The 15,170-nt window shown below is 35.9% G+C and overlaps 1 protein-coding gene across 9 annotated transcripts in view; it reads left to right on the forward strand.

Annotated features, from left to right (window-relative positions):
* The window catches only part of MIER1 (MIER1 transcriptional regulator), a 56,647-nt gene that overhangs the window by 3,519 nt on the left and 37,958 nt on the right, over positions 1 to 15,170 (forward strand). For 3 of the 9 annotated variants that reach the window (XM_036843315.1, XM_036843305.1, XM_036843330.1), the window contains 3 exons: positions 700 to 776; positions 10,993 to 11,017; positions 13,898 to 14,043. In XM_036843315.1, the coding sequence (XP_036699210.1) occupies positions 717 to 776; positions 10,993 to 11,017; positions 13,898 to 14,043 (231 nt within the window). In that variant the 5' untranslated portion in view covers positions 700 to 716. Of the gene's footprint in view, positions 1 to 699; positions 777 to 1,998; positions 2,218 to 10,992; positions 11,018 to 11,150; positions 11,188 to 13,897; positions 14,044 to 15,170 lie in introns of those variants that run through there. The other 6 variants (XM_036843288.1, XM_036843295.1, XM_036843350.1 and 3 more) reach the window with 4 other exon arrangements.

Below are 15,170 nucleotides of genomic sequence, written 5' to 3' on the forward strand. Positions count from 1 at the left end.
CAATATCAATAAACCTAAAAGTCATTTATCAGTAAGATGGATATCTATTCAAATACGTCCCAGACCTCGATATTCCTGACAATTTCAGAATTTATTCAGTAGCTTAAGGGACCGTGATCCCCAGCTCTTTATCACAATTGGGATTCTTGTTGATGAATTAACTGAAGAATCAAAGATTAAACAGGCTTAAGCAAGTTATTCCTGTACCTTGCATTTTGACAATACTTTTTAATTTTCCTTTTGATAACCAGCTAAATTTCATATATTAGCTTTAGTATTTAAATGGATAATTCTCCTTCAGCCGGTGGTTTTATAAAGCCTGAGTTTCTACCTCTAGGCCCCTTATTTTTCTTATCTTTACCCACCTCAGGTCTAGGCACATACATTGTTCTTTGCCTTCACAGCTGTTTCCATCAAGCATCTCAAAGTGAAAAGTGTTTGAATATGAACTGGCTTATACAAAAGTCATTTCTATTTCGAGTCCAAAGGACTAAGGTAATTCAACAGGGTAACTCTTAGAAACTGTATACCTATGCTAAAATATTTATTCCCTCAAGGAATCCTGAAAAACACTTTTATATAAGTATTCTAAAAAAATAAAATGAAAATACTGTACAGTACAGTTAATGGTAAAAATTGTTTGTAGATTTGGGAACCTTAAAGTTTTCCTTTCTCTTCTTTCCCTTGCTTTTCTTTCAGTAGAAAATGTGCATCAGATGTTTATGTTTAATTGGTTTACAGACTGTCTGTGGACTCTTTTCCTGTCATATTACCAGGTAATGTCCTTACTTAGCAGCTACTTCATATACCTATAAATGCACAAAATATTCATGCACAAATTATTATTGGACGTAAGAATTTCAAGTTAATGTTGAATCTTTGGAAATAAGAAGCTACTTAATAGAGTCTAGAATTTTAAGGGAATACAAATAACTTAAAACAGCCTTCCCCATATTCCTTGTAAGTTAAGTATCAGTTTAAAGAAAAATTGTATACATGCACATTTATGCAATATATTGTAGTGCTGGCATCACATTATTTGGAGGGAATGAATGAGTTTCATATATAACTTGTTGATTTTGGTAGTCATTTTTGAAATTGCAGTAAGAAGAACCCTTGAACATTTGGAGGAAAACGGGTCTTTATGAAATAAGACTTTCTAACTTCTGGTTTGGTAAAATGTGTTAGTGCACGTTTTAATATCACGTTTGCATTACCCAGTATCTGCCTTAGTAATGGAGGTGAAACATGTTTGTTATTTTGCAATCATTGGCTCTGGCAGTCATCAGAATTGTCACCAAAGCCACTTGGCAGTTCTAGGCCAATACATTAAAATAAACTTTTAAATTGCAGGCATTTCAGGCGTTGCACATAAGCAAGTTCTCCATCTATGCAGTCGAGTCGGAGATTATATCTATTAAAGAGCAGCTTTTCAATATTTCACCTTTAAAATTTTTGTCTAGCTGTGCAGAATTCAGCCGTTGCACAGTTATGTTGCTACTGGCATTACAGAAGGTGTGTGAGGAAAAGCAAATGATATATGAGGATGGCAGTCTACCTAGCACAATCCCTTTTCTTAATCTCTGCTGTGACCTCTAAGATTTTGGTACGTGGGATTTTACAATTCCTGTAGGGAAAGAACCAAGAGAAATATCTGTCAAGGGATAACCGCTTTCAAAGCGCACTAGTTGCAGCTGTTGCATCACAGCAACATCCGTTTTCTAACAAATGCACTTCAAAAAAGGCCTACATGTGAAATGTATCGTATCTTTTCCCCTTCGATATGAATGCAGGACGCGGCTAGTTTGGCTAGTTTCCTCGACCTCTTTGGTCCGTACAGCCCTCTCCCGGGCTGGAGTCGCGGATCCGCTAGGGCAGGCGCCCGGCACTAAGATGCCCGCCTTCCCCCACACCCACCTTGGCTCCGCCTCCTCCGCGCTCCTCCGGGGGAGGGCTGCCTCGGGGCCGCGCGCGCGCTCCAGCCTTTTCCCTCCAGTCCAGCTCAGCCCGGGTGCCGCGAGGGGGCGGAGTGGGGTGTGGTGGGCGCGCTCGGGCGGCTCCTGCGCGTTCCCGCCGAGGCAGCGGCGGCGGGAGCGGCAGAGACGGTGGCGGAGACGGCTGGAGTCCCGTTGCCGAGTCTTACATCCGGGTTCTGGCCGTGACCCAGCTGCGGCCGCCGCGGAGATGTGACCCGTCAGTACGGCAAATATGGCGGAGGTAAGGGAGTGAGCGCCCCCTCCCCGTCCCGGAGCCGGGCGCCCCCAGGTCCGGGCCGGGGAGAAGTGGAGTGGGCCTGGCTAGGGGAGGCCCAGCCCTGCTGGCGCCACTGCCCACCTGTTGTCCGGAACAGGCCGCGCTCTGGGCGGGAGCTTTCCGTGGAACTTAGTTGCGATGGGTCCGGGGGTAGGAGGAAGCGGAGGCGTAGTTGGACTTCGGGGGCAGTTTGAAGGGTCGAGGGCTGCGTAGCCGTGCGTACGGAGAGGGGCGAGGGGGAGGGGGCGCCCGCGGGGCTGGGGCGCCTGTGGCGCAACTTCGCCGGCCGGTGCTAGGGGCCAGGAGAGGAGCTGCTGCTTCCTGTTCTTGCGAAGTTTCTTCCTTCCCCAGTGGAGATGCTGTTGCGCCCTTCCGCGTCACCCCCGTCGGTTTGCTACTGACATTCTGCCTGTGTTGGGGAAAACGGCCTTTGATTAACTCTGTAATTTTCTTGATGGTGACCAGATGAGCGTGGAGAAATAAACCTGGTCTTTCGCAATCCTTTCCTCTAGGTTGGGGGCGTCTCCCCATTTCTTCAAACATTCCCCCTTCCCCCCCACCGGAGAACCTCTTTTTCTCTCTTTACGTTTCAGAAGAGTTGCTTTCTCCCTTTCTTACCCCCCATCACTTTCCAGGCATTTACCCCCCTTGCAAATCTAGGCTGTCTATTCTTGTCTTCTTTCTCTACCAGTTTTTTCCCCCTTAGGGAAGATTTTTTTTTTCCCCCGTTTGCTCTTTTTCTAGTAAACGAGTTGCCAAAGCCCCCTTTCTTCGGTGGCGATTGTTTTACATTTTGGGGCCTCAGATCGGTGGGCAAACAACCTCTGTTGATTAATTTGAATTTAGGATATACTACTGGAGATTTAAATTTTTCCCTCTGATTTAAACCTTTAAACATTTGATTTTTTTTTAACACGCTTTTTACCCTTATCCTCTGAAGAATTTCGCTATCCTTCACTCGCTGGAGTTCAAGAGGTGATATATTTGGACTTTTTTGTCTTCTTTGAGTAGAGCCACTCTAAATGTTGATAAAGCCATTTTTTTCATGTGAGAATTACCATTTTTATAGTCTCAGAGGCACGTAAAAACAGATTCAGGAAGTAGGTAATTTTATTTATCATCCAACCCCAATTTTTGTCTTCATTATTTGCTAAATGAAGTCAATGGTGAGTACACTTTTATCAATACCATAATTTCTTCTTTTTAAACCTTGGAATACAGAAACATAGGTTATGGAAAAGAATATTAATTTGGAGGCCTTTTCATGTACCTGTTGAGTGGAGGGACCTAAAGCTTAAACAGTTTTCTGGAGTGGCTCTTAGGGTGCTCCTTCCCCTTTATGGAAACTGACTTTATATTTTTGTCTTGAAGTATTTGCTATTAAAAGAGGAAGAGATTTTACTGTAGCAGGATCGATTGCTGCCAATATTATTTTTAAAAATTCAATATTCTGATTTAAAACTAAATTTAGATGTTAGGATTTATTTCAATTTCTTTTGCTCTTTGTGGTTAAAGAATTGTATTTCAAGAAATTATGAGTTGGAGAAAACATAGTTCTTTGTATTTCACTTAAATGTGACTGGATTCATTTCACTGGGCTGAAAGGTTTTTAGCCTTGATGAGGTTCTTAAGTGTTTCTTTCCTTCATATGTAAGAGGGGAAGGGGTTCTGTGCAGCTGGATTTACATATATTTTGTCAAATAGTCTTCATTGGATCCCATGCCCATTAGATAAGCAGCAGTGTGTTGTAATAGGTGATGTGGTTTCTTGCCTCGTGGTGCTGCTCACAATGGTTTGAGCTCTAAGTTCTGTAGTCATATTTTAAAGCAAGATATTGTTGAAGGAAAATATCTTAGTGTATGAAAATACGGTGAAATTTAAATTAAAAAAAATCTTACTCAGACATTTTAACTGCCTACCACACGGAAAACTTAATATGTAAATAAAAGCATTTTAACATTTTATTTGTTTTAGAAATTAAAGATGGTTGCATTCATGTAAGAGAAGAAAAGCAATATTTTGAGCCACTAATCACTTCCTAATAGTTTAAAGTGTATGTTTTAGTTTCCTTAAAAATTACATCATTTGGAGAATGGAACTCTCATATTCTGTAGGAACACATGGATAGTTCAGTTTCAGGGAGAAAAAAACCTGAATTTTGTTTTCAGTGCACTTTTTTAGTGACCTGGTATCTTAAAAATTCATCTTTTATAGTCTTCCATTACTTGTAGATGGTTTTATTTATAGTGAATTTGGAGGAAGAGTGGAGGAACCTTCATCCCCTACAGAAAATCTAGAACAAAAAAAAATTTTTAGAATGATTTTAGAGACTGGTCATTTTAAAACTTAGATAAGAAGAAATGCTTGGTTTATATTATAGAGTGCTTTTACTTTTATGTGAACTCTCAGGAGATTCATTCTTTTTTTTTTTTTTTTTTTGAGATTCATTCTTTATGCTGCCAGTACAAAGCATGTGGTAAAATAATTCAAATGCCGTGCTCTTGCACTTTTGGTTAAATAGACCTGAGGATTGATACTAACTGATAAAATAACAGTAAGTGCAAAGTGACAGTATGCGTTTATTTGATAAATCTGAGGGGAAAACAGGTTATTGAAGAAATAAGTCTCCAGAGAAAAATGTAGGTATTATGCTTCTGCGCTTTTTCGTTGTTGTTTCCTACATAGAATGACCCTGACCTTGTTTTTCCAGAAAAATATTTAATTCTTAAATACAGTTTGCTTTAGATGTGAATACAAAACACTAATTTTTCATACTTGATCTGATCATCTTAGTCCATAATAGGAAGTATGTGTTTAATGCTTATTAAAATTGTAGTAACATTAAAAACATACTTAATGTATGCAGAAGTAATAGCATATGCTCCCTTTCTTAATACTTTTTGGTAATATTTCTCATTGTTTATTATCCCTTAAAATTATTAATCAACCTTCCAAAAGGAGGCTCTCCTAGTCACACTTAACGGAAGGAAATTACAGGGCAGTGGCAGTTTTACAAAGGCAATGAGAGAGAAAGAATAAGAGGAAGAAATAGGCGATCCTTTGGGTTTTATAAGGAATGTGGTGTACAGACCTTTGGGAATGAACAATTTGTCTTTTATTTCAGAGTTTGTAAACACATAAGGGACTTCCTTTTCAAGGGAAAGAAAGCCACAGCATAGTGCAAGACCTGTCTTTTCACCTAGACCATACTGTTGTCTCATAAAGAGAAGAAAATTTAATGGATTTGCTATTCTGTATTAGTTTTAAGTATTTTAGTATTTCCAAAAAAAATACATAATCTTGTTTATTCACTATCAAATCTATCCATTTCTCTTAAAAACAGACTCCCTGTGTAGCATTTTTCAAGGGTATTTGGATTTTGTTTCTTAAGGAAATAGGATCATCTTACTGCTATTCTTGATAGTGTTAATTTCTACTCTAAACAAAACTTGTTTTACTGCAATGAATTTAGGCCTTAAAACTGCTAATGAAAAAAACCCTTTTTTTGGTGTTTATACTTACAGAGCTATTAAGGAATTATCCGAAGTGTTTAACACCAATGCATGAAAGTCTTAAAAAGCTTAATTCAAAAGGAGTAATAGTCAAAGTGCTTGATAAGGTAGGAAAGATTAGTTGGGAAATATAGAAGTGAATTTCTTTTAGAGAATTCTTGAGACTAATCATTTTCCCAAATAATTCAGAAATACAACACTGCCATTGAAACTTCAGTGTTTCTTCATGAAAGGTAATCAGCTATATAGAAATTTATTGCATAAAGTTCAGATGGAGTCCCTGTATATTTCAGAAGATTTGCAAATTCATTGCAGTGATTAAGTTCACATACCAGTTGTTGCTGGGACCCATTCTGTTCGACCTGTGCCATGGCTTAGAATGACTTTTATAATTAGGTTTATGTAGATATGAAATTCATAAAGTAGCAACCCCCAAAAGCTTTTTGCAAATTGAGATCATCTTTTTTTCCCAGTAGCCCTAGATTTAAAAAAAAAAATTTAGAAGAATCTTAAACATATCGCATCCATGGAGCTAAGTATTCCTCAGTAGTGTTTATGTCTTTTGAGCAATTCATAATAAAAGTAAAGAACTTAGATCTCAAAGGAAATTGAACTAAACTTGAAGAAATCTAAATCTTTTCATCTAAGGGAAGATGAAACTGAGCAGAGAGCTTATGCAGTTTGTCCTAGATTGTGCTGTTTGTGGCACAATTAAGACTGGAATCTAGTAGGCCTCTGAATTCCTAGTGCTTAGTAATAGCAGTTCATCCTCTGATTTATTACTACTGTGGTAAATTTGCTAGTTTTAACTCCAAGGCTTTGTTAACCAACAGCAAAGTTAAGTGATTTAATTGTGTATGGAGGAAGAGAGATGGTGGGCCCTGGCACAGTCTCCCTGCCTTCTCCACCCTGGAGTAGGCCCTAAACTCCTTTCTGTCTTCATCCCGGTGAGAATCTGTGATTCAGTGTCTGCATTACTAAGTAGGTGGTAATAATACTTAAATGGTGGTGGAATTGGTTTGAGGGGAACAATTAGGACAGTTACACATATTGAAAAATATGCTCTTGATTGTCTGGGATAGAAGAGTCTAATGACTACTTCATGTTTTTACTACCTTATTTATTTATTTATGTTTTAGTAAGGGTGATATTCTAGTTAGTTGATCTTTTATCTCTCAATTTGCAGTTTTCTGGTATATGGGATATTTCTTACCATGGTCTAGAAAAATACAGAAGAAAAACATTTGAACAAATCTGAGGCATTGAATGTTTGTTACAATTATTAGCAGCTTGATCAGCTGAATCATATATGGGTGACGGTATAAAAGTTGCTATAAAAGTTAGCAGAGTTCATTCTTTAACTTGATTTAGCCTATTCATATTCTGTCTGTCTCTCTAGTGTTTTCCATCTCAGATAAAACAATTACGTATGTACCTAAAAGAAAACTAGGTTATTTTTCAAAATTATATAAACTTGTTAAAAAAGAAAAAAAAGGCAAATACTAGGTTTTCTTGAAAATCTAAAAGTAAAGGAAGAAAGTGAAAATAGCTCATAATTGCATGAGATAATCTCTACTGACTTTCTTTTAAAAAAAAAAAGAGTAATGCTTGCAAGTGGTTAAAAAATTCCAACAGTACAGAAAGGTATAAAATGAAAAAAGCCTTCTTTCTGCAACCCATACTCTAGAGGTAACTGTTGTTAACAGATTCTTGTGTATCCTTTTGGGGGAAAACTTTTTTATGTATATTCCAGCCCAATTTACTCTCTCCTCTATACTTTGCTTTTTACTCCTAACATAGCTGTCTATTTATCCAGATGCATGTACTTACATATACATATATTTTTTTTTAGCATTTTTTTCTCAATCAACAGAAACAGAACTGTCTCATTCTTTTTAATGGATTAATAATGTTCCATTGCTTGGAAAAACTATATTTCATTTCTAACTAGTTAAAGGATGGACTTAAATTTTTTCCCAACTCTTTGCTATAGACAACTTTGTGGTGATAAACGATATACATGTATCTTGGTGTGCTGTTTTAGGCATATCAGTAGGGTAAGTTCATGTTGGCAAGATGATCTCCAGAATGCTTAAACTAACTCATACTTCTGCCAGTAATGTATGAGTGCATTTTAAGTACATTTTAATCCCCAATGTAAAAATTTTCTTTACTGCTTACATTTTATAATTTGAGCTTTTGCTAAAAATAGGTATTGCTACAAATGAGTACCTGTTTAGCTTTAGTTTTATTTTTCCCCTCCTTCTTCCTTTCTAATTTACTGTAGTCATTAACGGTAGATGTTGCAGGTTTTTCTAGAGGGTATTGTTAGAGATACCAGTTCCTAATGTGACATAAAAAAGAGTCTGACATGACAGATGACAACTTGCAGTCACATTTTTAAACATGCTTTGGATAGATGAAAACCATTTTAAAAAGAAAGAGAAAGTAAGGAGGAAGGAGGAGAGAGGTAAAGATTTTTTTTTTTTTTTTAACATAGTTGTTTCCTTGGGAAGTATAGAAGGAATCAGATCCTAGGCTTTACCTTCACCACCCACCGTGGAACCTTGATCAAGTCAGTTTATCTCCCTGGGTTTGCTAATCTATAAAATGAGGTAGGTGGGGCAGGTTTTATTGCCAGGTTTATGATCAGGTAACTTTATGCATTTGAAAATATGTAGTGCTCTATGAACATAAGCTGGTTCTGCTGTTCTTTTAAATACCTAAATAAAAAATGCCCTCATTTCATACTAAAGTTTCCTGTATTATGATACTAAACTCATATCTCATTTGAAAGATAATCATTTAGTTTGTTGGTTGGACAGAAGTAATGTTTACAGTATACACTATTTTCAAATGCCTGTTTTCAAGAAGCCCGTCTTTGATTTAATTGGATATAATTAACTTTCAGGAAACCGGTCTCACTCCTGTCTTCATCAAACCGATACAGTAGAATTTTATTTTGAACATAGAATACTAAAATATGTACCTATAGGCAAACCATTCCTACTTCCCCTCCCCTAGTTCTAATCTAGATATACCATCCATCAAATCATGGTTTTAAAACATTCTAGTATGTCTTACATAATATGATTAGTGCTATCTTTGAGCACTGGGTGTTCTACCTTATGCCAGCTATACTTACAAATGCTATCAGTCCTCTAAACATTTGGTATTTTAATAAATGGAAGATATTTCGGGCCTTTTTCAGAACATTAAAGTAACTATTTACCAATAAAACAACAATCAGTGTGGTGTTTATTGGCATTTAGCGCAGTCTGAGGTGTCTTACAAACGCAAATACAAATACAGATGCTAGTCGCAATTCAGTATCTCTGTTATTGCCAATGTCTAATAACATCAGTGAAAATGTACCTTTTATTCTTCAGTAGAATAACTTATTTTTAATCAGCCTTTTTTATCAGAAGATTGTTAAACGGAATAATTATTGAAGTGTTCAAAAAGAGCCAAATGCTCAAAGAGCTATTTCTTTTTAGCTAATTTGAAAGAAGTCCTGGGTTTTGTTTGTTTATGCCATGCAAACCAATTTCAGAAGTTTACTAAAAAGGAAAAACAGCATTGTAAGGCTACTCTGTGGATAGTGAACCTGGGACCAGATGAAGATAGTCATTAACTTTGCTGTAGCCTTGAACAGAGGTTGTGCTTAAACTTGGGAAATAAAGTGTGAAGTAGAAGTGGATTAATATTTTAAAATACTGATTTGCTGTGTAATAATTTGTGTGGTGGTTAAATCTATTTTGAGCTAGAAGTATATAGCTGTTCAAAAGGTGTTAAGCAAGCTAAAAACCCTTTTTATGGTTACATTCTTTGTTACCCTGCTCTACAGCTTCCCATTGGAGGCACCAAATTTAACAGTAGCACTGTTTTCACTCTGTTGTGGCAGAGTAACTTTTAAGTAAAGATGGTGGTGGGACGCTTGAAAATATATAATACTGAATACTGTTGGTCTTTTGTTAGAATGAGACAATGCTATAGGCAAGAACCATTCTTTTGTAAGAATTAAAAGGAAAAAATAGGACCCTTGAAAAAGTATGCCTCAAAACAATCTAAGTCACCACGTGGACTCTAGAATGGCATACTTACTGCAATAGCATAATGTGGACAGTTTTCAAAATGGACTTTTAACACCTTATAAGAATTTGTCTTAGATGCCTAGCTTTTGAAAAATCGGGCACTTTGCTCATTTCAGTTTTGTTCTTGCCTCTCTGCCCCATTTCTTAGTACAAAGAAGGAAAACACTAGAATATCTCTATCTTTTTGCTAGTCCTTTTGGACTTCCAGCATCTCTGACTTATAATGAGCATGAAATAGAGAGCTTGAAATGAATAGGCAAGGTTTCAGTTATAAAGTTTATGTCATTTGAGGCATTTTTTGAATTTCTGTTATTGAATTTGTCTTATAGGAGTTGATGTTTGCAGATGACTTGTTTATAATTGTGAATTAACTGAATTAAGATAAAACACAGCCACAGACTGTCAAGTGGTGATAACACTAAAATAAGTTGCTAACAATTTTACCTTTAAATTTTCCAGATGCTTGTGGTTAAATTTATGAGAGGTAGAATGGTACAGTAGAAGGAACATTATAATTGGGAATCTTTGTGATCTTCCATTAGATAACTTAACCTTCCCAGATTTGAGCTTGAAAGGTTGTTAATTCTGTGGTAATTTAAAAGTATGTTTTGTGTTAGTAAAGTTAACCTAATGTACTGTCTGGTGCTGAAGTAACACTTAAATTTTTCCTTCTGCTTTCTTACAACGAAATTTTTATTTTAAACAACGTTTTAAATTGTTTCTGCCTCCCTTCTCACACTCATTTTAAGCCAGAGACCAGCTTGATAACAAACCTTGGGTTTTCCCTGTATTGATAAGGAAATAATATTTTAGAGAATTCCAGGATCTAGAATCATATCTCTTGAACCACATATATTATGAGATACATGTTTGCCTTTAAAATCTGAATCTAATTCCATGTTATTGTCTTTGTTTCTAGATTTAGGAACATTTTAGATTTTTCTCTATGCTTAAGTTAACATAATGTCAGAGAAGGGATTATATGGGAAGTTTTAGTTTGTCTTAGACAATTCAGACATTAAAACGTAACTATAGTTTTTGGTGTTTATATCAGTCATTGAATAATTCCTGTAATGTTTATAAAGATTTACTACACAAAGATGCTAATTTTTGTTCTTTTCTCCCCCACTCAGCCGTCTGTTGAGTCTTCAAGTCCAGGTAAGTATTTTCTATATTTTTTATAATCTCTGTTCGACTAACATTTGGCCTGTTAGTTACATAAAGGTTAGAGGAGTTAGACTATCATCTGACTTGCTTTTCTTCTGAATGCTTCTTTTCTCTGGGGAAAAAGAAATGGATGAAATATTTGACTGCCCATGAAGGTACAGGTGAGGCTGCTGTGAGTTCAACCTCGTGACTATCTGTGGGTTTCTTCTCTCTCTCTCTTTCTCTCTCTCTTTCTTTTTAATGAATTGCCGCATGTATTTTGTGTAGTTTTTATTTGCTGTTTGATTTGAAGTATATTTGAAGTGTATTTTTAAAAAGGAAACATTAACTGCTTAGAAATATTTGCTTGTATGGGAAACTCAAAGTATTTGAGAAAAATATTGTTAGTGCATTTAATGAGAGAGGGAAAGGTAAAATAAAAGATTCAACAAATGAGTGTTGTTGTGAATTAAGAAAGTTATTTTTAGATTTTATTATTTGTAGTATCAGGCTTCTGTCCAAGGAAATGTTTATTGTTTTAAGTAATACTAATTGTAGGCAATTAGGAAAAAATTAGGAATAAAAACTTAATGTAAAAAAATTTTTGCTCCACTGGTGAAAGGCTGTGTCCTTTGTAACATCTGTACTTTGGAATTGATGCTAATAATAGTAGTCATGTGACCCAGGCTAAATGGTCTGTCTATAGACTCCACTAATGTAAACCAGTTACATATAGTAGCCATTAGAGGTGGGGATTTAGGGAAGGGAAGGTAATAAAATGATTAAATGAGTGCACGTGATGTTTTATAAACTGAATTTATCTTTTTAGTCTTTGCAAAGATGTAAGGTACTTTTTAGTGATTTTGCAGTAGGATGGAATCCTATGACGAAGCAGTGATATTAGCCTTAACTCTGAAGCAAAATACTTACACAAAGCACCAGACTCCCTAACCCTAATAATTTACTTTTGGGATTCTTTTCCCTAGGAGATTGCCTAATCTTGGGCCTTAGTAATTAACAGAAAGGAATAGGATGGTTAGTTGGTCTCAAAGAACAAGGTAAAAAGAAGTCAACTAAAACAAGGGAGAAGAAAAATAGAGCAACATCTGTAGGAATACATAATTATTGACTAAGTGTCCTAGACGATTGCTGTGTGAACCGAAAAGTTTTGGGACATTTCCATTGAAAACTCAGAAAGAAGGAATAATGATTGGGACAAAGAAACAACAAATAAATTAGTGATTCTCAAACTGCTCTTACAGAACCCTTGTGTCTAGTCCCTCACCTAGTACTAAGATCCCTTACTAAAATTATGCCACATTCTTCTTAATTTCCAGAAGAAATTAAGGTAATATACTTTTCTAAATGTTTTTATTTTATAAATCATTCTAAAACTCTGATAACTCATTTGTATTATAACAAGTTAGACGGTACCTGATTTAGCAATTATATATTTAGTTATTTTATATTTAATATCAATATTTTGTTATGTTCCTCAAAGAGCACACTGACTTCTCAGTGCTTTGCCATCTGACCTAGCTGGCAGTTTACTCATCTTTGTGAACATAGGCTCTTTTCAAGTATTCTTTGAGGCAGAATATCTACTGCTTCTGAAACTCAGGCTTACAGGAGCCTTGGAGCACAGTAAAAGCAAAGGCGTTGGAATTGGCAGAACCAGGATTAAAATTCCGTTCTTGGCACCTACTGCCTCTGTGAGTTTAAACATGCTACTTAAACTCTCTGAGCCTCAAGTTTTTGTTTTTTGTTCATAGGATTGTTTGAAGATTAAATGAGATAATGTATGTGAAGTGCTTAAGCATAGTATTTGGCACATAAGAAAATATTGTGAGGTAACAAGAACCCTGGAGTCTTGGCGCCCCTTATTCCTAATTGTCTGATTTTTCAAGAAATCAGCCTCTCTATCTCTTTGTTTTACTTATTGGTTTTCTTAGTGGAGTGAAATAGAAGGGTAGGTACATCTATTAATATAACCTTTAACACTTTAAATTGATAAAAATAAATTGCTAATTGTTTTTGGTTTCTTTAATGTTAAGTAACTCATTTGTTTATTAGGTAACAATGCTTTTGTAAACTTAAGTCCAGGTTTGGCAATAGCCAAATATGGGGATAGTTTATAGACTATATATGCCCAGCATTTGCTATCTCCTATTACAAGTTTTGACCCTATTGAGTACAGCAGTATTCCCCAGCCACAAGGCTAAAAATAGATTAGCTTATACAACAGTTCCCTACTGGATTATTTTTAATGCCTTTCATAAGAGTTTTGTATGTAATTTTAATAAACTTTGCTTTTTATACTCTGAGTTATTTCAACTAAGTAAGATAAGGACAACTACCTTTATATTAGAATATATTTTTGTGGGTATGTGATAAAATAATATTTGAGTTCAGCTGTATTTTCATTAGACTATATTCAGATGATTATGTATTTCACATGACTATATATTCATACTCATTGGTTCTATTAAATATCAATCAATTGATTACAAATTGATTTTTCTCACACAAAAGATCATTCTTACTTGATATGACCATTTATTATTTACAACTCACGTTTTGTTGGAAGATTACAGTACTCTTCAAACATTCCCCCCACCTCCCCCCTCATTTTGCGGTTGTCACTGTAAATATATAGAAGTGAAACAGGGTAAAAAATAATCCTTAAAGAAGATATTTTGTGGGGGGTGATAAATAAGGGCAAGAATTTTAGAAAACAACAAATAATACTTCCTGTGCATAGCTTTTTGTGCATAGCTTTTCCCTCGTACTTTTACTTGACATATCCAGCTTCAGATAACATATACATTAAATTAATATTAATAAGATACACATAATTTGGTTTACCAAACTGTTTAAAATATTCTTTACCAGGAGGTTCAGCAACATCAGATGACCATGAATTTGATCCATCAGCTGACATGCTGGTTCATGATTTTGATGATGAACGCACATTAGAAGAGGAAGAAATGATGGAAGGAGAAACAAACTTCAGTTCTGAAATAGAGGATCTTGCAAGGGTAAATAACAATAAGAGCTAGAGAATGAAGTGGTTATAACTTTTTTGTGGAGAGAGGAAACACAAAATTTTAGTTCTCTACTTTATTTTGGGGAAAGTGGTATTATATATAATCAATTACTGAAAAATTCTATGTGGTCATAGGTGGGATAATTTAAAGTTGGAAATTTTTTAAAAAGAACTTTATTATGTGAATTAGAATTCAGTAGTTACTTTGGTAAAACATCACAAAGTCAAAATATCAAAAATATCAAAAAAAGGGTACTAAATTTCCTCTTACATACCTCTGCCTTCCCCCAATTACTGCACCTTTTATTTACTCCCCTTCAGAAGCAAAATTTCTTAAGAGTTGTCATCATCTTCCTCATTTCCTGCTTACTCCATAAAGTGCCCTAGCTTGTCTCTGCCCCTTTCCTATCAAGATAACCAATGATTTCATTGTTATATCCTTTGGTCACTTCTTTCTCTACTTAACTCTCAGAGGTATTCAACACAATTTACCATTCCCTTCTTTTTTTTTGAATTTTAGAGCACCCACTGTCGTTTTCCCGATCTCCTTGTTCCTCTTCAGTGTCTTTTGCAGACTCGTCTTCCTTTCCTCGAGGATTAGATTCGGAATTTCCCAGTTCTCAGTTCTGGGTTGTGTTTTCTTCTGTTTGTAGATCAGTGCTCCTCAGAATACAGTATGAGGGTCCGCTGCATCAGAATCACTCGTGGACTTACTAAGAAATGTGCATTTGTATGCCTCTCCCCCAGGCACACTGAATCAGAATGCGGAGGGGGAGCTCAAATCTACATCTTCACTAAGTGTGCACACCAAGTTTAGACACTGCTAAGTTAGGTGGTTGATCTCATTTAATCCCATGGTGTCTGTGTATGCTCAGTATTTCTTAGTTATTTTTCTAGCATTAACCTATACCCTGTCTCCAGTTTTGTTTATCTAACCACCTGCTTGACATTTCTGTTTGGATATCTCAGTAGACATCTTTACATTTTAAATGTCTAAACAGAACTATTGATTGATGTTCTCCTTCCTCTGCCTGTTTCTTCCCTGTTTTCTCCATCTCAGTAGAAAATGGTACTACTATTTACCTTGTTGCCTGAGTCAGAAACCAGGGAGTCATCTTC

Source organism: Balaenoptera musculus, chromosome 1, assembly GCF_009873245.2.
Source record: "Balaenoptera musculus isolate JJ_BM4_2016_0621 chromosome 1, mBalMus1.pri.v3, whole genome shotgun sequence".
NCBI classification, from domain to species: Eukaryota; Metazoa; Chordata; class Mammalia; order Artiodactyla; family Balaenopteridae; genus Balaenoptera; species Balaenoptera musculus.